The following is a 23,383-nucleotide window of genomic DNA, read 5'->3' as shown; positions in this document are numbered from 1 at the left end:
TGTAAAATGCACCAGGCCCTCCTGCAGCAAAGCACCCCCACAACATGATGCTGTTATCCCCGTGCTTCACGGTTGGGATGGTGTTCTTCGGCTTGCAAACCTCCCCCTTTTTCATCCAAACATAACGATGGTCATTATAGCCAAACAGTTCCATTTTGGTTTCATCAGACCAGAGGACATTTCTCCAAAAAGTACGATCTTTGTCCCCATGTTCAGTTGCAAGCCGTAGTCTGGCTTTTTTATGGCGGTTTTGGAGCAGTGGCTTCTTCCTTGCTGAGCGGCCTTTCAGGTTATGTCGATATAGGACTCGTTTTACTGTGATACTTTTGTACCTGTTTCCTCCAGCATCTTCACAAGGTCCTTTGCTGTTGTTCTGGGATTGATTTGTACTTTGCTCCCACGGATGAACCAGGCTTGTGGTGGTCTACAATTTTTTTTCCTGAGATCTTGGCTCATTTCTTTTGATTTTCCCATGATGTCAAGCAAAGAGTCACTGAGTTTGAAGGTAGGCCTTGAAATACATCCACAGGTACACCTCAATTGACTCAAATGAGGTCAATTAGCCTATCAGAAGCTTCTAAAGCCATGACATCATTTTCTGGAATTTTCCAAGCTGTTTAAAGACAGTCAGCTTAGTGTATGTAAACTTCTGACCCACTGGAATTGTGATGCAGTGAATTATAAATTAAATAATCTGTCTGTAAACAATTGTTGGAAAAATTACTTGTGTCATGCACAAAGTAGATGTCCTAACCGACTTGCCAAAACTATAGTTTGTTAACAAGAAATGTGTGGAGTGGTTGAAAAGCGAGTTTTAATGACTCCAACCTATGTGTATGTAAACTTCTGACTTCAACTGTATATACTGGACAAATCTGAGGGACCCTTATAGGCATGACACCTCTGTGTGTGTGTATGTGTGTTTTGTGTGTGCGTGTGTGCCGTGTCAAGGAATCTTGGATTTACGATAATTGTCTGGAGCTAATTGCGCAAGGGAAAAAATTTTTTTCTCTTATTTATACAATTAGTTGACTGTAATGGTGGAGCAAAGGGGTAAGGTGTCGAGTGTTCAAACCATATTATAATGCATAATGACTGTCATCAGAGAAATATGACATTTCGTCATTCTTTACTTTTAACGGGTCAAGACATTAGTACAGTTCACTGGTTAGGCCTGCCCTGTGAAAGATCCCAAACGGACATGCAGTCATCTGAAAGCTCTCTTGGTTCATTCAATAGTGCCACCTGCTGTTGTTCACACCTCATTTCATAAATAAGCCAATTTTATTTTCTTACAAAGATGTATGAATGAGGTTGGAAGAATAGGCCTATCAAATAACTGTTTCCCTCTTATTTTTTCTGTCAAATATCAGCTCATCGTCTCACTACATTGCACAAACAAGGGAGTATTTTGTTTCTCATTTTGTTGATATAGGATGAGATTAACAGAAACATGTAATTTGAAAGTCATATCTTTCATTATTTCAACTTTTACAATTTACAATAAAGACATTGTTGTAGGTCAACATTAGGAATCTACAGGAGTAAGAATATGTCAGATAAACTTCCTACAACCTTCCGGAACCCTGACCAGCAATTCTAACTGATATGGCAACCCAGACAGTTGGGTCGTCAATAGTTAAGACCTGATTTTAAATCTAAACTTAACCTTAACCACACTGCTAACCTTATGCCTAACCTTAAATTAAGACCTAAAAGCACATTTTTGTAGCAAAAGTTGACTCCCCCCTCAGGAGACTGAAAAGATTTGGCATGGGTCCCCAGATCCTAGAAAAGCTCTACAGCTGCACCATCGAGAGCATCCTGCCCGGTTGCATCACCGCCTGGTATGGGAACTGCTCGGCATCCAGCTGTAAGACACTATATACTAACTTGGCTGTGTCAGAGGAAGGCCCCAAAAATTGCCTTAGACTTCAGTCACCCAAGTCATAGACTGTTCCCTCTGCTACCGCACGGCAAGCAGTACCGGAACGCCAAGTCTAGGTCCAAAAGGCTCCTTAACAGCTTCTACCCCCAAGCCATAAGACTGCTGAACGATTAATAAAATGGCCACCCGGACTATTTACATTTGATTTTGCATTGCTGTTACTCTCTGTTTATTATCTATGCATAGTCACTTTACCCCTACCTACATGTACAAATTACCTCGACTAACACATTTACTCGGTACCGGTACCCCTTTTATATAGCCTCGGTATTGTTATTTTATTGTGTTCGTTTTTATTAATTTTTTTACTATATTTTATTCAGTCATTTTTTTCTTAACTCTATTTCTTGAACTGCGTTGTTGGTTAAGGGCTTGTAAATAAGCATTTCACGGTAAGGTCTACACTTGTTGTATTGGGCACATGTGACAAATAACATTCGATTTGATTTGATTTGTGACTGTGAATCTGACTGTCGCTGTGTTATCTTGTGGAAACCAGACAGTGGGGGCGGGCTGCCGGCGGGTTTGTTTACATTGCTCATAACGCGCCATGCGATTCTTGGCTACGTGATGACGTAAACTGAAAGAAATCCGGTGGAACTCGGAAGAGAGGTGACTGTTGTATTCTAAATCAAAAGATCAAAATGAAATCAAAGGTGAGACAACTCTATTTTTCATGCATGTACGACTCATAGATATGTACGTATGGTCAGTAATTCTTGAAAACCTAGGAATTCATCATGATCGTAAGAATTTGATGTATTCAGTGCATTCTACTTGGGTTAGCGCCATAGCTCAGCTAGCCAGCTTCTGCAACATTGTTTTTTCAGCATCTTGTGAATCACACGGGAAATGGAAATGTTTACACTTGCACACAGTGTTCTGAATGCAAATCTGCACATAACAGTTTGCAGATGTTGAAATCCAAACCTATATTGCTTACCTACGTTTTTTCTTCATTGTGAGTATTCAATTGTATTTGCTTGGTAACAGCTTCTATCATTGAGTATCATTAGCTAGGTTTCCATCTTATTGGCGACAGATTTCATGCGAATATTCTAAAATCTGCATAAAGAAAATATTTGCATTTTCCGTCAAGTGGAGTGTTTCCACCAAAACTGACTTGTTGCGGAGAAAAAACAGTGCTTGATGACGTAGACACACAGCATTACATTTGTATTGCGTTTTCATGTACAGAATACAAATCTAAATGTGTTTCCATCGCATTTTCAACTCAACCAATAGTTTTGTCACAAAAACTGTTGCCTAAATAGCCTGCCTACTATGGTCTTGGCACATGCGTTCTAACCATCAGCTCGCAGATACAGTGCGCGTAGGCTAGTCTACATTATGAGATTATTATGGATATTTGTTTTTGTCAAGCATCGATCATCATGTCACCAGAATGAGTCCCTCGATATTTATTGGAAAGGACCATGAAGCTCATAGCGTGCACTTTCAGCACCCTGTGAAGTTCCTCATAATTAACTTAATCTGTAACCTAATAAACTGCATGGTTTCCCGAGTCGTAGTGAGAGGACCACACACCATATCTTCGCGTGACTCCCAAGTTTGCTTCAATATGATGGTTTTTAAACCGGTATTTGCGCATGAAGGCGTTTCCACCGCCATTTCCCGCATAATACATTTTACCGACACAAAAAGGTCCCACCATGTGGAATGAACACGTTATCTGTAGGCATTTATAAAATTGTACCGAACCTTCCTGTTTCCATCACAGTTGTCATTCATTTTCGTAATAATAAGAACAATCGTTTTTGTACAGTATTACTTTGCTCACATGAAAACTGTGGATCGAAGGTGGTTAGTGAGTACATCCCACTTATGTAAATTTTATGGCCATCTTTAGCAAGTTCTAGCTACTCCATGTGATCTCATGATTAATAGAATTATGAAATATTTGTCTAACTATCCATGCCAGTTTAAAATAAATTAATCACAAGTATTGTGCTTTTATCACATCTAGCTAAGTGGGAGTGAAAGTGCATTTTTCTGTTTTGTCAGTGATATAAGGAAAATCATAGAAACTGTGCTCGCAAAGTTAAAACATGAGTCGATTGCAAAGTACTAGGCCTATGTACTGTAATGAAACAGCAGGGAGCAGGTCTCGAACCCTCGATCTTCTAGCCCGAGGTCCGGCGCGCTATCGACTGTGCCGCAAAAGCATGCTCGTGCGGCAGGGTCGATTTCCGCGCTTATAAACCCAGGGTCGTTACAGTACCTTAATACCTATGTGCTCTAGATCTAGAACCCACATATTTAACTTCAACATAATGAATGACTTGTTGATGTTCTACATGTTCTAGATCTAGAACCCTGGCTGCCATGGAGTCCGAGGGTAACGTGCTCCGCGTGGACTTCCCAAACTTCTCCGGATCCCTGCTTCAGAAGCTCAACCAGCAACGGCAGAGAGGCCAGCTTTGTGACATCATCGTGGTCATCCAGGGCCACCAGTACCGCGCTCACCGGGCCGTCCTGGCCGCCAGTTCGCCCTACTTCTGCGACCAGGTCCTCCTCAAAAACAGCGCCCGCTGTGTTTTACCCGACGTCATGCACCCATGTGTGTTCGAACGCCTCCTCCTCTCTTGCTACACAGGCACCCTGCACCTACCGGCTGGCGAAGTGGTAGCGTTCCTCACTGCAGCAAGCTTCCTCCAGATGTGGCACGTAGTGGACAAGTGCACTGAGCTGTTAGAGGTGGTAGGAAGCGGCGCAAGAACATTAGCGCACAAGTCTTCTGGTGGGCTTGGGGACAGGCCTTCCCCTGGGGACAGCAGCTACCACAGCCCTGGGGATGACTCCATGGGCCTGGAGGCCGGCGGAGTAGCAGTGGAGGGCTTTGCCAAGATGGAAATGGATCAGCTCCTGGAGAACAGCTTCTCCCCATCCTCTCTGGAGAACAACAGCATCCAGCCCGGCGGCAGCTGCTCTCCGCCGGTCGACCACGACGGCTCAGGTAGCGAGGCCACCAGCCAGGACGGGGATGACGAGGAGGTTGGTGAGGGGGACTACCAGTACTCCAGACCAGCCTACGTCCCACCCAGCATCATGGGCCACAGAAAATGGGTCCATGTGAAGTCAGAGAGGCGTGAGGATTGCGGGGGCGGCGGGACTCTGTTTAGCGGGGACCCAGCGGTTACTGACCCCGAGCAGATGAACTTTAGCCACTCCCAGGCCTCGGCCAGCAAGAGCTCCCTGAGCCACAGCATCGACGAGAAGCTGGCAGCTCAGCTGGAGGATCGCCTGGAGGAGGACCCGCTGGACTTTTATGGCACCTCCATGGAGGGCTTCTCCGCCGATAAGGCCGAAGGAACCCCGCTTGGGCTGAAGAACAACCTGCTAGGAGGGGCAACCGGGGGTGAGGAGAGTGGCGGTGGTTTGGAAGGAAACCCCAGTGGCCTCCAGGAAGAGACCTCCCACTCGGGTTTTGCCTCAGTGGTCTACAAATTGTACCCCTGCCAGTGTGGCAAGAGTTTCACCCACAAGAGCCAACGGGACCGGCACATGAGCATGCACCTTGGCTTGCGGCCATACGGCTGCGCCGTGTGCGGCAAGAGCTTCAAGATGAAGCACCACCTGGTGGGCCACATGAAGATTCACACGGGTGTAAAGCCTTACGAGTGCAGCCTGTGTGCCAAGCGCTTCATGTGGCGGGACAGCTTCAACAGACACACGTCCTCCTGCACCAGGGCCCACCAGGCCCGGCCTGCCGTCAACGAGCAGGCTGCCCAGATCTGCTGACCCCAGATCAGATTTCCAACTACAGTTCACCTCGTCATCTCCCACAGTCCCGTATCAGTTTCACTAAGCAGGCTGCCCAGATTTGCTGATCCTGGATCAGATTAACACACAGTTGCTTGGATGACCAGTTTAGGTGGATATAGGGTTAATCCACCCCTTTTGATTTGAACAAAACCTTACATACATATTTGCCCATTGTAGAAGTGCTCAGAAACAGCTTTTTCTTTTACCTGAATGCCAACATGTACAAGAGATAAAGGTGGTCAAAGTTGACCCATTTTTCATACCCCAACATACCATAAGACATCCATGTCTTCATCACTGGAAAAGATAAACGGATTAGATTTATATAATTTGAAAATCTTACAAACAGGGTTGTCAAACTATTTTATATATTTTTTCCTTTAACGTCAATGATCTAAAAACGTGGAAGCTCCTATTTTACATCCTTTAACGTGTTTGTGTTGTGCCTGCCATCGGTTGAGACACAACATGCTCTTGAATACAGGGTGGGTATAATGGTTTGGCTAATAAATGTAGTAAAATGGGAATAACATTTAAATTTCAAGTGGAACCACAAAGATGGTTGGAGGTCCAGACATCAGAGAATGTTGACTTGAGTGGGAATATCTGTTGTTTTACATTATACTGTCAATCCTCCATAGGAAACCTATTGAAATCATAGGAATTTATATTTTTACATTTGTCATTTAGCAGATGCTCTTATCCAGAGCGACTTACAGTAGTGAGTAATTTTATTTATTTATTTATTTTTATTTAAAAATAAAAGTACTTGTCCCTCGTGGGACTCAAAGCCACAATCTTGACGGAGCATAGATAACATAGATAATTGGAAACATAGATAATAGAATAGACATGACCATTTAAGTTTACATTTATTGGTGGGTCGACCGGCGGTCACCTTTGTGGTAGACTGGTAGTAGTTAGAAGTTAACATTTTTATTCAATTATCATTTCAGTGGTGTACCTGGAGGATATTCAGTAGTGAGTTGCCTAGTTATATAAAGGTTAAATATGTTTTATTTATTTTTTAAACACAGCTAAATTGCAGTGGTCTGAAGGGATAGGTCCATTAAATTTCTATGATTGAAATGATACCCACCTTGTATTCTAGAGCAAGTTGTGTCTCAACTGTTGGTGGGCAAAACACAAAAACCTCAGATGATGTGAAATAGGGCCTAAGCTAAATATCCAAATATGAAGAAAAAAAAAATCTGAGTTTACACATTTTTTGATAATTAAAGTTAAAGGTTTAAAAAATGTTTTTATTTTTTTTATTTTATCCTTTGACACGTACCAACAAACGGGTGTGATCCCTGCAGCGTACGCTCAAACCAGTGTGATTAGAACGCTTATTTAGAACGTTCAGTTTCGATTGATGCAACAGTCAGTGTTTGAGCTAGCCACACTCTTTTTTTCACAGAAACATTTAGCACAAACACAGTCCTTTCAAAGTTATATCCTGAATGTGACCAGTTTATTTTTGGATACAATGTTGAGACATTCACAGAAGTAGCGACAGCATAACACAATCATCCAAATGGAAAATGTAGGCTACATTAGTATTAGCACTAACTGAGGAAAGATTGACATAACACAAGCGGTCATATTACTATTTACAATTCATTACATCACGGTGAGCTCACCATTGATTGAAATAATAGAGTAAATACTTTCAAAAAATCTAAACTATTTAGACGATGTGTAGTTTGTACGCGCCACTATGTTAGTTTTCTGCGTCAACCAAAGATAAGAGGAGACAAGATGAGTTTGGTCTGTTTTGCAGTATGCGTGATGAAGGGGGTGTGTCGTCTGCGATCATTCACTTTCGGAAGATTACTCGAAAGATGAGTGAACCATTCCTTCACCTCATTATAACATCTTTGGTCTAACAGACGTTTCTGTGACACCCAGAATGCATTGTGAAATTTCAACAAACATGGAGCCATACATAGCTGGAAAATAGTAGTACAACCTTCAAAATAGTATTTTACATCATAGGTGTCCATTAAAATTACAATCTATGCAATAATTGGAATGCATTTTGTCACCAGTACTATAAACCTGAATAAAACAGTAAATACGTTATGCTCCATACATACTGTATGCTACAGTAGAAACTACAACATGATATACAGAAAATAAGGCACTTACTTTGATAGGAACACACACAAGTCCAAAGTTATTATTTGTAAAGGAAACAACAATGAAGGCAATGTGAGCACCAGCCAGAAAATGTGCCATGGGGAAAAAGTTTGTGCAAGACTGCACAAATGTCTGCAGACTTGATCTGCAGAAACACTGGGGAAGTGCTTGGCTTGGGCTCTCCTCGAAGAGAGAAGTTTGTCCGGTTCAGTAAAGTCTCAAACATAAATTGTCCACAACAGTGAAACGGGCTACTTCTATGTGAATTAATGAGAAGGTGGAACACATCTGAATTCAAGCTGTTGTTAGAAAATAAAACTTGTTAGAAAATAATTTTACATTGACAAGTTGAAACATAACCCTCGCAGCCTGCTAATTATCTATAGGCTAACTGTCCTCTTACTGAACGATCACATTCATTAACATTGAGTGCATTCATTGGGGTGGCAGGTAGTCTAGTGTTTAGAGCGTTGGACTAGTAAACGAAAGGTTGCAAGATCTAATCCCCGAGCTGACAAGGTAAAAATCTGTCGTTCTGCCCCTGAACAAGGCAGTTAACCCACTGTTCCTAGGCCGTCATTGAAAATAAGAATTTGTTCGTAACTGACTTGCCTAGTTAAATAAAGGTAAAATTAAACAATTCTGACATCACGTGTATAAAACAACTCACGCTGGTGTGACCGTTAGAGATATTTGGAACTCACAAGTGAAAAAGGTTAAATATAATTTTAGGTAAATCATGAAATAGTTTGACAACACTTTGTCATCTTTTAAATGACATCAAACTCAACCGTTTATCTTTAAAAAAAAATCAGTAATGAAGACAGGGATGTCTCATGGTATGGTGACATGGGTCAACTTTGAGCACCTTTATCTTCTGAATGTTTGGGCATTCAGGTCCAAAAAGTCACTTTCTGATCACTTCTTCCATGGGCAAACATGTATTGAAAGTGTTGTTTAAATCAAAAGGGATGCTGTCAAAAAGTGATTGACTTCAAATGGATTTACCCTATAGACTTACAACGGGGCAGCGGCCTGAGCCAACCGTCACATACAAACTGATCCAAGATCAGAATCCTGGGACGCCAGCTTTGCAGTCTAGTCAGCAACTCAGATCTGCCGAGTCGGAATCAGAACCTCAGAAATTGTGGTGTGTGGACTGCTAAAGCTACTTAACAGGAGAAACATGGAGTGCATGTACAGTGCCTTCAGAAAGTATTCATACCCTTTTACTTATTCCACATTTTGTTGTGTTACAGCCTGGATTCAAAACATTTAATTTCTTCTACTTCTCACCCATCCACACAATACCCCATAATGAAAAAGTTCAAACATGTTTTTAGAAATGTTAGCAAATTTATTGAAAATACAATACAGAAGTATCTCATTTACATAAGTATTCACACCACTGAGTCAATACTTTGTAGCAGCTGTGAGTCTTTCTGGGTAAGTTTCTAAGAGCTTTCCACACCTGGATTGTGCAACTTTTGCGTGTTATTCTTTTCAAAATTCAAGCTCTGTCAAATTGGTTGTTGATCATTGCTAGACAACCGTTATCAGGTCTTGCCATAGATTTTCAAGAAGATTAAAGTCAAAATTGGAACTCGGCCACTCGGGAAGATTTATTGTCTTCTTGGTAAGCAACTCCAGTGTAGATTTGGGCTTGTTTTAGGTTTTTGTCCTGCTGAAAGGTGAATTAATCTCCCAGTGTCTGGTGGAAAATAGACTGAACCGGGTTTTCTTTTAGGATTTTGCCTGTGCTTAGCACCATTTAGTTTATTTTTTTATCCTGAAAAATTCCCCAGTCCTTAACGATTACAAGCATACCCATAACATGATGCAGCCACCAGTATGCTTGAAAATATGGAGATTGATACTTTGTAATGTGTTCTATTGGATTTGCCCCAAACATAACACTTTGTATTCAGGACAAAAAAGTTAATTGCTTTACCACATTTTTTGCAGTATTACTTTAGTGCCTTTTTGCAAACAGGATGCATGCTTTGGAATATTTTTATTCTGTACAGGCTTCCTTCTTTTCCCTCTGTCAATTAGGTTAGTTTTGTGGAGTAACTACAATGTTGTTGATCCATCCTCAGTTTTCGCCTATCACAGCCATTAAACGCTGTAACTGTTTTAAGTCACCATTGGCCTCATGGTAAAATCCCTGAGCGGTTTCCTTCCTCTCCGGCAACTGAATTCGGAAAGACGCCTGTATCTTTGTAGTGACAGGGTTTATTGATACACCATCCAAAGTGTAATTAATAATTTCACCATGCTCAAAGGGATATTTAATGTGTGTGTTTTTTTTTTTGGAACCCATCTACCAATAGGTGCCGTTCTTTGCGAGGCATTGGAAAACCTCCCTGTTCTTTGTGGTTGAATCTGTGTTTGAAATTCACTGCTTGACTGAGGGACCATACAATTATTTGTATGTGTGGGGTACAGATATGAGGTAGTCATTCAAAAATTATGTTCAACACTATTATTGCACATAGTCCATGCAACGTATTATGTGGCTTTTAAGCAAATGTGTACTTCTGAACTTATTTAGGCGTGCCATTACAAAAGAGTTGAATACTTATTGACACAAGACATTTCTGCTTTTCATTTTTTATTAATTAGTAAAAAATTTATAAACATGATTCAACGTTTGACATGATCAGGTACTGTGTGTAGGCCAGTGACAAAAAAAATCTACATTTAATAAATGTTTTAATTAATTCTGTAACACAACCAAATGTGGAAAAAGTCGAGGGGTGTGAATACATTCTGAAGGCACTGTAAATAGACTTTGAAGCACGAATGGGTTTGGTCACACTAATGTGGGTACCATGTTACCTCAAGGTTCTCACATAGACACATCAATAGCACACTGGCTAAAGCCATTATATTTACTGGGTTTAAACCATATATGGGCCTTTCTTTTGTTAACTATGTGGTAGGGCGTTTTTTTCGCTCTCAGGACTGGATGTTGGAGAGTAGTGCCATTTATCTTGTCAGTTAGCCAGCCATTCCACAGAGGAGTTGCCATTTTGAAACCGTACTTGTTTATCCTCCGATGACTTTTCATATCTGTCACCTTGAAAATCAGGGATTCTCCTGTTCATCGTGTATTAATAGTTTATTTATTCATGGTTTTGGGAGTGGAATCATGTAAATGAGACAGTGTATCTTTGACATACTTGTACAGTTGTAGAAAATGATGGTAGGTTCAATGATGGTGAGTATTGTTTAAGGTGTGCCAATGTACTGTGTAGCCCAAGTTAGGTCAATATAACTTGTGAGGCTGTTGAGCTATGTAATTGGAATAGTACTTATGATATTGGCACATGTTTTTGACATATTGAACATACTTAAAGTAACCATCCAGTGGTTCCAGATTTCTATGAAATATGACCCTAAAATTAATGACAATTTGAGTGAAATACTTTTCCTTCCAAAAATGGGTAATTAAGCATGTTAAAACGCAGCTTTTCTGGGTTGGAATTGTGTGTGCGTACCCCAACAACAGAATGGTGTGGGTGTATACCGGTCATTAAAAATGTTGATGCAAGTTGACTGAAGATTGCCCTGCTCAGCCAATGAGGCAGGATGACATCATTCTCTATGAGTAAATAGCAAGTATTTGTTTGAGATACAAGTTTGAGGTGGAGTTTTTTAAGTGTTTTTAAGACGAGTCAACAAAATTATTTGGGTATGAGTTAACGGAATATATACTTTTAAAAGTTAGGTTTTCCCGGGACAGTTACTTTAAGTTTAATGAGTCATGCATTTCAGTTTTGGAAATAGTATTCTTAAAGGCACTTAAACCTATTTTGAACCAGAGCATGCCTTTCTCGTGACTTTTTGCCAGTAGGCTACCTGCTAGATAGTCTCTTCACACTTTTGTACAGTCAGCCACATAAAGAGTTATGTGAAAAACAATACAAGAAAGGTAGTATACCTCATTTTTAAATTATGCCTGGGATAAGTCATAAGAATTTTGCGGTTCAAGTAGGCTGTTTTGCTTGCTAGGTTTGTTTTACAGTTTATACTATTTCAATTCAAACATGATTTGATTGATGTTATATGTTTAACTGGAAACCTCAATTACATATACTAAAACCTCAACATATTTATCATAAAATATTTAACTATATTTTTGGGAAGTAGGTATAAATAAATGTACAAATGCACAAAAAGATTACTGTACGGTAGTTTGTAGTTACACAACATCTGATAATCAACATATTGAATATAGTTTGTGGTTTCTTACTACTCTTATAGCCTAATAAATATTGTTTTTAGATAATTTATGACTGACATTGTTGATATATTGTTATTTTTTAATCAGCACGCATTAATGGATTTTGCATTTAAGATATGATCCTTGAATCCTAAAATGTTTTGTAAAAAAGGTGACAATTGGTACTTACACCACCACAACGAGGAATATGCCACAATCTGTTCACCAATAGCTTTCTAGGTATTGTTAAAGAAAAATAAAGTGGACAGTCTAAGATTTTGCACTAGTTGCTACTTTTGTGACTATGTATTACGGGTGCCCTGGGAAATAAAAAGCAAACTATCTTCATTTTGAGGATAAAAAACATAATGATTAAACAACAGGACCAACTGAATTTGTTTTGGAAGATGTTTCTGCTTTTGCTTCCTTTATATTAGTGATGACATTTTGTAGTATACTGTACAATATGATACTACACATGTTAGTATCCCTTGATCAGGTTCCATGATCAAACATGTTTTTAGAAATGTTTGCAAATGTATTGAAAATGAAATACAGAAATATCTCATTTGCATAAGTATTCACACCCCTGAGTCAACACATGTTAGAATCACCTTTGACAGTGATTACAGCTGTGAGTCTTTCTGGGTAAATCTCTAAGAGCTTTGCACACCTAGATTGTACAATATTTGCACATTATTCTTAAAAAATATTCAAGCTCTGTCAAGTTGGTTGTTGATCATTGCTAGATGACAATTGTCAAGTCTTGCCATATATTTTCAAGTAGATTTAAGTCAAAACTGTAACTAGGACACTCAGGAACATTCAATGTCATCTTGGTAAGCAACTCCAGTGTCTGATCAGCCTTGTGTTTTAGGTTATTGTCCTGCTGTAAGGTGAAAATAACCTGGACCAACAAAGGTATTGCAAGTGTCTGGAACAGGTAATTTTTCATAATATTTCAGCATTCTTGATTACAAGTATGCAAATTGTATTTTTTGTATCGGCTGCTAACGAAACAAAAGACAATCATTTTAGAGTGACGGTCTTTTTCATGTGAAAGCTAACATTGGTGCATTTTAATTCAAAGTAGGAACTCTATGTCTACTGTATGCGGTACAAAATATGGTATTTGAAATGATGCTACGGTATTTGCTGCCACATTGCATTTATCAGAAGTTCTGTAGGTTTTCGGGTTATCTGGAGAAATGTCATCTAATCATCAATTGAAAATAAATTCCTCAATGATAGGCCTAGGTACTGTTAAATCAAATTAAAGTGAACAGTCTGAGATTTAGCAGTAGTTAGTTGCTACTTTTGTGACTGTATTACAGGTGTCCTGGGAAAATAAAGAGCAAAGTAATAGGACCAATTGAGCTTGTTTGGGAAGATGTTTCTGCTTTTATTATATTATATTAGTGGTGAAATTAAAACTACCTCACACATAAATTAGCATGTGTCTTTAGATTTGACTATCTAATAAAAGTTGCTCACATTTTTCCAGAACTCTTTCCTAAAACTTTCTTTGTCACCATTTTGGATATTTTCTTCTTACAGAAGAACTTTGTGAATGTTTTGTACAAACAAAATGTTTTCAGCAATAAAAGTTTGCGCCCTGTGTAACATTTCTTAGGTGATGTTGTTTGGAAAACTCTACTTCATTAGGTTAAATTAATTATTTAAATGATATTACCTGTGGGCTATTTCTCTTATGCTGTGTAAATGGAACAACCTATGACACCCTACCACAGGGTGGTGTATTTTGAGACGGTCAAATAATGTAGGGTTGTCTTGATACCAGTATTGCGATACCACGGCACTGAGTTTTCCATGGCAAAAATAAAACATAAAGCAGACTGAACTCTATGGTCCTTTAAAAAACCTGCTGTATGTAAAATATTGTGTGATATAGCTTGGGAATAAACAAATGTGACTCTAGGTGACAACACAAGGCTTTGGCCGTGTTTGAGAACATAAAAACCGTCATGTATCATGGGTAACTTGTGACTGACAGAGTGGTTATTTATTAACCAAGGGGATTTGTAAATCAGTCAGTCTCGACTCACCTTTAAAGTCAGCTGCAATGTTGAACTGCGTGTTTGCAACATTTGAAAAAAATTCTCAAGAAATTAGGTCAGCTTCATGTTGTGTTTCCATTCTAAGATACTTCAGAGTATTGCGATACTGTTATTGTGACAACCACAGAATGTAGTAAGTATTTCCTATTACCTTTCCTATTACCGCGTGTGGTTGACCCACATGACATAATCCTCATACTGATCATGTCACCTTTGTGAAAGTATGATGCTTTACTTCCTTCAGGAAGTATTCATTCCCCTTGACTTATTCCACATTTTGTTGTGTTACAGCCTGAATTCAAAATGGATTAAATAGATTGTAACTAAAGGCACTGTAACTAATCACTCACTTTCACTTCTCATTTCAATGCGTGCTGAGTCTCAGGTTCCATATTGACCACTAGACTAGGAAGCCACAGACCGTTACAGGTCGTTCCATTAAAAGAGTGTCTTTTGCATACCTTTTATATTTTATGTAAAAATTGTAAACCAGTATTGCATTTTAAGAGTCTGTTATATTAAAGGAAGTGCCCTTTTTAATATAGACAATGTGGAAAATTCAATAAATCAGATATTTAAGAGGAATAAAGACTTGCTTAAAGTGCCATAATTCAGCATTGACATGTCCCTCCATGCAACCCCACAAATGAATACTACAGTTTACTATAGAATACTGTAGTACTTACTATAGAATTCTGAAGCAAACTGTAATATACTGTAGAATCCTACGCTAGTATCCCTCAATCTTGTAGTACTGACTATAGACTTTTGTAGTATTCTGTAGAATTCTATACTACACACTGTAGTATTCCTCAATTGTGTAGTGCTTATAACAACATTTTGTAGTATACTGTATAATACTATCGATACAAAAAACGATGTTTTAAGTGAAATATTAGCTTTTGTCGGAAGCTGAAAAAGACAGGAAATTCTAAAGCTTATTTGACCTATGCAAAAGGCTTTGCAGCATAAGCAGCTTGACTACTACTAGAGTACTGTAGCGTTATTATCTATTGTACATCAACAACAGATGTACTCACATTGGATAGGTTGATTAGGACTCAAACCTTCTCTCAAACAGCCTAATATGTACTCCTAGAGTAGGTTTACCACTTTCATGTACTTGGTAATATAAATGTGTTTTTTCATGTAAAACATAATCCCATTCCACTCATTTAAACACTATGGGGAGGTTTTCCCAGACCCAGATTAAGCCTAGTCCTGGATTAAAAAGCAAGATCGATGGAACATTTATGGTCCAGGACTAGGTGTAATCTGTGTCTGCAAAACAGCTCCTTAAACCCTACATTTGACCAAGCCTAATACATAAGCCTACTGAGACAAGTTAGTTGACAGCTTTTGAACATATTTTCAAGCTATACATGGTTTATGTTCCTGTTATAAACAATGGAGTAATGCAACCTTATATTTTGGGTTATGTTAGGGTAAGACAGTTGCGCTATGCACTTGAGGCATTTATAAGTTATAGTATTTAAAGGGTCAATTTGTAATTGCTTAATCAATTTCTTTACTTATGACTTATTTACACATACCCATTGATACTTGAAGAATATAACTTATATATTAAATGCCTCATGTGCTTAGTCCAATTGTCATATCCCATCAGAACCCAAAATATATGCTTGTTCTACTCAATTGTTTGTAAACAATGTAATTTGAAACAAACACGGTTTTGCCTCTGAATATGGTTAAAATTGTCATTTTGTATCCATAGTTATATGGGAGAGTGGTTACATTATTATTATTTCTCCACCACCAATTATTCAGCTTTTTGCCAAAACAGTGGTTGGGTGCCCGGCTTTGTTGTTTGAACTGCAGATTGCCCCTTTTAAGAACCATATATCAAGATTAGGAATATTGAACAGATTTCCAGATGGCAGATTGCATGTGTGTCTTACCTGAAAAACATGTTTACATTTGGTATTTTATTAGGATCCCCGTAAGCTGTTGCGAAAGCAGCAGTTACTCTTTCTGGGATCCATTACTCCTCCTACTCTAGGAGTACATATTAGGCTGTTTGAGAGAAGGTTTGAGTCCTAATCAACCTATCCAATGTGAGTACATCTGTTGTTGAAGTACAGTAGATCAGAAAAGCTACAGTACTCTAGCAGGAGTCAAACTGCTTATGCTGAAAAGCCTTGTTAGTGCATAGGTCAAATTAGCTTTTGAATTTCCTGTCGTTTTCGGCTTCAGCCAAAAGCGAATATAGTTTTTATAATTTCCAGGTTTGTTTTTTTTACACGGAAGGTCTTATAATAGCTGAAGTCCTGCCACCGAACATTACTACTGTGCATTATAACTATTTGAAATTGCATAAAACGAAATGGCTGTCAATGGCTTAAAATAGTTGGTTTTTAAAATGGTAGAGCTCTTTAACAGTTTAAGCTACATACACTAGACCAACTGTAAACAGGTCTTAGAATTACATAACTAGTTTATAAGCTATACTATAATGATTTAAATGTGCATTCATTTGCTTAACTAGCTTCTTACGGCTGAGATCCTGTTAACGGGATCGATATGACAACAGCCAGTGAAAGTGCAGGGCGCCAAATTCAAAACAACAGAAATCTCATAATTAAAATTCCTCAGACATACAAGTATTTTACATCATTTTAAAGATAAACTTGTTGTTAATCCCACCACAGTGTCCGATTTCAAAAAGACTTTACGACGAAAGCACACTAAACGATTATGTTAGGTCTGCACCTAGTCACAGAAAATCCCAGCCATTTTTCCAGCCAAAGAGAGGAGTCACAAAAAGCAGAAATAGAGATAAAATGAATCACTAACCTTTGATGATCTTCATCAGATGACACTCATAGGACTTCATGTTACACAATACATGTATGTTTTGTTCGATAAAGTTCATATTTATATCCAAAAATCTTAGTTTACATTGGCGCATTACGTTCAGTAATGTTTTGCCTCCAAAACATCCGGTGATTTTGCAGAGAGCCACATCAATTTACAGGAATACTCATAATAAACATTGATAAAAGATACAAGTATTAAACATGGAACTTTAGATAAACTTCTCCTTAATGCAACCGCTGTGTCAGATTTCAAAAAAACTTCACGGAAAAAGCACACCATGCTATAATCTGAGTACAGTACTCAGAGCCCAAATTAGCCATAAAGATATCCACCATGTTTTGGAGTCAACAGAAGTCAGAAATAGCATTATAAATATTCACTTACCTTTGATGATCATCATCAGAATGCACTCCCAGGAATCTCAGTTCCACAATAAATGTTTGTTTTGTTCGGTATAGTCCATAATTTATGTCCAAATACCTTCATTTTGTTTACGCGTTCAGTCCAGTAATCCAAATTCATGACGCACAGGTCAGACGAAAAGTCAAACAATTCCATTACAGTTCGTAGAAACATGTCAAATGATGTATAGAATCAATTTTTAGGATGTTTTTAACATACATTTTCAATAATGTTTCAACCGGAGAATTCCTTTGTCTTCAGAAATGCAATGGAAAGCAGGTCGCTCTCACGTGAGCACGCATGTTCAGCTCATGCCAGACACCTGACTCAAAGAGCTCTCCTTCCCTCATTCTTCACAGTAGAAGCATCAAACAAGGTTCTAAAGACTGTTGACATCTAGTGGAAGCCTTAGGAAGTGCAATATGACCAATATGACCACTGTATATTGGATAGGCAAACCTAAAAACCTCAGATTTCCCACTTCCTGGTTGGATTTTTCTCAGGTTTTTACCTGCCATATGAGTTCTGTTATACTCACAGACATCATTCAAACAGTTTTAGAAACGTCAGAGTGTTTTCTATCCAAATATACTAATAATATGCATATCTTAGCTTCTGGGACTGAGTAGCAGGCAGTTTACTCTGAGCACCTTATTCATCCAAGCTACTCAATACTGCCACCCAGCCATAAGAAGCTAGCAAACAATAATTTAAGATCCAATCAAACTAGGACACATCATTCTCCCAGAAAGAATAACAGAGGTAAATATGAACCAATACCCTTCTTGTAACTGGTTGAACCCACCCCCAAACCCCTTCCAACTAAGATTTATATCCTTTCACTCTTAGCCTCTGAAGAAGCATTATGTATGTGAAACGTCAGGCCTTTTTTAAATTGTGTTTGATATAGTGAACTTATTTTAATTATCTTTTGGAAGTTGTAATAATAAAGTCAAATTTTAATCCAGCTATTGGGAGGAAACAAGATACAACTTAAAAAGAACCAACAACCGAAGACAACCTAAGAACACAATGCAGAAATCAATAAGATAACAAACAACACAAACTACCTGGGTCGCTCCCAGCCAACACAAAAAGGATAATGAATCCATAAAACTTTAAAGGAATTCACCACTTTCACAGTATAACAGTCAAGTTGGTTGTAACATCCATCTGTGCTAATACCCCTTTTTCCAGGTTTTATCACCCACGGAAGGCAGTAAACATAATCCAACAACTATAATTTGTATGTGACTGAACATTAGCCGGGTTTTAAACACCCTTCCTCAGGAGGGGGAGACAAACACCCACACTACAGTACAAAACACAACAGCCGACATAACATCTTCCACTCGATATACAACCAAGACCTACTTCAAACTGATACAAGCCATTCCCCACAAACAAATCATGCACTCAACACTCAGACATTTCCAGTTGGGATGATGAAACAGGTCACTAAACTTACAGACTTCATTAAACCATCATCCCCTAACATAGAGACAAAGCAGAAAGTAGCTGACTATACAAAAAAATGGATGTCAGCAAATATGCATATATTGTGCGAACACTACCAGGCAATACTAAACACTCTATCCCCTACAGGCTTCCCGTTCAACAATAGCGCCTTCCAGACAGCAGTAAGCACAAATTACGTGACAGTACAGTTCCCATAGTGCAATCACTGTTAGAGGATTCACCATCCACTAGTGCTTGAGCACTAGCAACCAAACACCATTCCCTTCCTCCTATCACAACCCCCGAGACTGAAAATAACCAAGCTTTAGCACAGGCCAGACCACCTACTCAACCCTCATGGTCCCCTCCACAAGCCAGAGTCAAGACCAGCTTACCAACTATAACTTCAGGGTCCTCCCCACAGGCCTTAGCCAAGACACTACCCTCCACTCTGGGTTCACTCGACTCGCCTTAGCACGGGCCTCTCGACCAGCTCCCAGACTTGGAGAAATTAAAAAAGTACCAACTTCGGCTTCTAGGTACGTCCTTAGCAAACAAGCCTCACCTCCATCCTTGGCTTGGTACTCTATGTCCTCACCTGGCACTGCTACCATGCCCGTAGCTCCGACACTGGCTAAGGCCTTAGATAACATACCACCCTTACCTTCCCCAACTCCTAATAGGGGTCCCCTTGCCTAACCCCAGGTAATTACCTCCCCACTACCTGACCCTGATGAATTTGTGGTAGATTTTGAGTTAAGAGAGGAGGAATTTCCAACTCTCCAGTCCATGGTGCAGCCAAAACACACCACGGCCCAGACTAAGACCATTACGGTCCAGGTGCAGGTGATTCACAGGCTCTGCAGTCAACTTGACTCCCGGAATGCCCCCACATTGACTGTGGCCCTGGAGACAGTACAATCACCCCAAACACCAATTATCAGTAATGTAGCCATTCATTCTGATCTAAACATTTCTGACCTCTCTGGGTCAGACACTAACATCTCCACTTTTGTTCCCACAGAGGCCCAAACAAATACACCACAAAACCCCTCTGAGGTGGTGATTATGGAAAGAGGAGTAAAGGTGGAAAAAGTTGTGATGATGGGAGAAAACAAGGGGAAAACCAATCCCAACAGTTTTCCCTTCTGAACCTTCCCCCAATACTAACCTCTCCACACACCAGATACCTCTTACCCACCCCACTTAGTCTGTCTCCAAAAAATAGGGTTCTTCCAGAGCCTACTGTGAGACACTCCCCCTTGCCTTCACAAAGATACTCCACCCCAACATCCCCAGCCCCCCCCCCCCCCCCCCACTCTTGTACCGGCCCACTAGACATGACATGTGTGAGAGAAAAAACTGATTTGTTTTAATATTAATAATTAACAATTAATACTTAACAAATAGTAAGACATTTCTGTTCTACTAATGCTGTGTTTTTGTAAAGGCATAGTCTCCTCTCTCGCTCCCTGCAGCTAATTTGGGCATATGGTCAAGGACATGGGTTTTACTCGAGATAGCTTAGGAGTAGAACAATCTCTCATTGTCCCTAATCATTCTTGCATCTGGGAAACTAAGCCAGGTTGGGGGTTAAAACAACACCAGGTGCAGATAACCACAAGATGAACCCGAGGTGGCTTATGATGCCCCCAATCTGCATGGGAGGGGTGGAACCAGCAATGACTAAGCATTTTTAGCGTCAGATATACAAGAACCAGGATTCCTCTGTAAGGTTAAGCTCTCGGCAACACACACTTCCGAGTGTGTGGTCGACCAGCTTCATTATTGCAATAATTACTCGATATTAAATAAGGATGATTGTTTGAAGAAATGACAAAGTCTCTTTCACATGATTAGAACATCCCATGACACATGACAAACAGAAAAATGTATGATTGGCAAATAAAATCTCACAAACCCGATTGCCATCATTGGAGATTCAAACTTGAGCAGAATACCTTAACATCCATACAAACACATCCAAATTGATAGCTATCCCGGAGCACAGTTCCACCACATTGCCGGGTTCTTGGCAAAATCTACCGCAAATCACAACACCAAGGTGGTTGTGCTGTCTCTGGGCTTGAACAACAAAGTGCAAACACAGAAACAAACACCCATAGGACAACTGCAATCACTTCACAGTAAAGCAACAGCGATGTATCCCAATGCAACTATTTACTTCCTCATCATCAATTACTCACCCCACCTGTCAGAGAAACAACAAACCTGCTGAAATATATTAACTCACACATCGTCACACACTACAACCCCCTATTAGAAATCCACCATTTAGATTTCCACACAGAGAAAGGCAACACACATTGGACATCAGATACGGCGGCAAAAATACTTAAACATTGGATGGAACAGCTAAAATAGTGAGGGAGGGTATGCCTACATCACAGCCCCTCCACCAAGACACAAACATCCTTAATCTTTCATCCACATTTCACTTATCACCCTCTGAGACTCGACTGCTGGAGAGGGGACTCACTTTTATCCCCACACCACTGCATTCTGACTATGGGGACCTCCAGAGGGACGGGCAGCTCCGGACTGAGGGGCAGCTCCGGACTGATGGGCAGCTCAGGACTGATGGGCAGCTCAGGACTGAGGGGTAGCTCAGGACTGAAAGGCAACTCCGGACTGAAGGGCAGCTCCGGACTGAAGAGCAGCTCCAGACTGGCAGGCGGCTCTGGCAGCTCCTGACTGGCGGACGGCTCTGGCAGCTCCTGACTGGCGGGCGGCTCTGGCTGCTCCTGACTGGCGGGCGGCCCTGGCTGCTCCTGACTGGCGGGCGGCTCTGGCGGCTCCTGGCGGGCGGCTCTGGCGGCTCCTGACTGGCGGGCGGCTCTAGCGGCTCAGGACAGACGGGCGGCTCTGGACGGATGGGCGGCTCTGGACGGACGGGCGGCTCAGGCGGCGCTGGACGGACGGGCGGCTCAGGCGGCGCTGGACTGACGGGCGGCTCAGGCGGCGCTGGACGGACGGGCGGCTCAGGCGGCGCTGGACAGACGGGCGGCTCAGGCGGCGCTGGACGGACGGGCGGCTCAGTGCGGGGAGCAGGAACAGGGCATACTGGACACTGGAGGCGCACAGTAGGCCTGGTGCGTGGTGCCGGAACTGGTGGTACCGGGCTGGGAACACGCACCTCAGGGCGAGTGCGGGAGCAGGAACAGGGCATACTGGACCCTGGAGGCGCACAGTAGGCCTGGTGCGTGGTGCCGGAACTGGTGGTACCGGGCTGGGAACACGCACCTCAGGGCGAGTGCGGGGAGCAGGAACAGGAGGCCTGGTACGTGGCGCCGGCACCAGAGGGCTGGTGCGTGGGGCTGCCACAGGAGAGCTGGTGCGTGGGGCTGCCACAGGAGAGCTGATGCGTGGGGCTGCCACAGGAGAGCTGATGCGTAGAGGTGCCACAGGACGTGCAGGGCTAGGGAGGCGCACAGGAGGCCTGGTGCGTGGGGCTGGCACAGTCTTCACCAGACGGCTAGCACGCACCTCAGGACGAGTATGGAGAGCTGACTCAGGTGACATCAAATCCCGGACACGCTCCGTCGGGCGGATGTCGTGCATCATGCACAAACACAGCAACTCCCTCATTTCTCTCTCCTCCAATCTCCCCATTAATTCCTTCACTGTCTCTGCTTCACTCCCCTTGCTCACCTCTAATTCCACCCCGACTGGCTCTGGTTCCATCCTCGGCTCCTTACGGTAAGCACGGGGAGTTGGCTCAGGTCTCCTACCTGGCTTAGCCACACCCCCCATGTCCCCCCCCCCCCAAGAAATGTTTGGGGCTGCCTCTCGGGCTTCCATCCCCGCTTTCGTGCTGCTTCCTCATACTGCCGCCTCTCGGCTTTCGCTGCCTCCAGCTCTGCTTTGGGGCGGCGATATTCCCCAGCCTGTGCCCAGGGTCCCTTTCCGTCTAATATCTCCTCCCAAGTCCAGTTCTCCAGGTATCGCTGCCTCTCGTCACCACGCTGCTTGGTCCTTTCTTGGTGAGTGATTCTGTAATGGTAGTCTTCGTCCTCCTCATCTGAGGAGTAGGAAATGTGCAGCGTGGTGAGTATTCATATTTTTTTGGATACTTTTAAGAAAGAACAAAACAATAAACAAACGGAATAAACGAAGACGCTACAGTCCCGAAATAGTGAACACACGACCATGAACAACATAACAGGAACAATCACCCACAAAACACACTACAAAACAGGCTACCTAAATATGGCTCCCAATCAGAGACCAATGACAAACACCTGCCTCTGATTGAGAACCATATCAGGCCAAACGAAAACCCCACATAGAAACACAACACATAGAACCCACCCAACTCACGCCCTGACCAACTAAAACAAAGAAATACAAAAGAACTAGGGTCAGAACGTGACAACACCAACATAGATATTTTGTCAGGTTTAGCAGCAGTGAAATCTGCACTCCGGAGATATCCAGATCCAGATAGACCAGACTCACACCTCCTACAGCTTCTACAACTTG

At 41.3% G+C, this 23,383-nt stretch overlaps 1 protein-coding gene across 1 annotated transcript; it reads left to right on the top strand.

Annotated features, from left to right (window-relative positions):
- The first annotated feature begins 2,515 nt into the window (after nt 1–2,515).
- Nucleotides 2,516–13,729, top strand: LOC139552014 (zinc finger and BTB domain-containing protein 43-like). Its single transcript, XM_071363350.1, has 2 exons — nt 2,516–2,604; nt 4,276–13,729. The coding sequence occupies exon 2, from the start codon at nt 4,295–4,297 to the stop codon at nt 5,708–5,710; it is 1,416 nt and encodes a 471-aa protein (XP_071219451.1). The 5' UTR covers nt 2,516–2,604; nt 4,276–4,294; the 3' UTR covers nt 5,711–13,729.
- Nucleotides 13,730–23,383: the final 9,654 nt, after the last annotated feature.

The sequence above is a fragment of the Salvelinus alpinus genome, chromosome 24 (assembly GCF_045679555.1).
Source record: "Salvelinus alpinus chromosome 24, SLU_Salpinus.1, whole genome shotgun sequence".
Taxonomy (NCBI): domain Eukaryota; kingdom Metazoa; phylum Chordata; class Actinopteri; order Salmoniformes; family Salmonidae; genus Salvelinus; species Salvelinus alpinus.
This window is presented reverse-complemented; position numbering and strand designations above follow the sequence as displayed.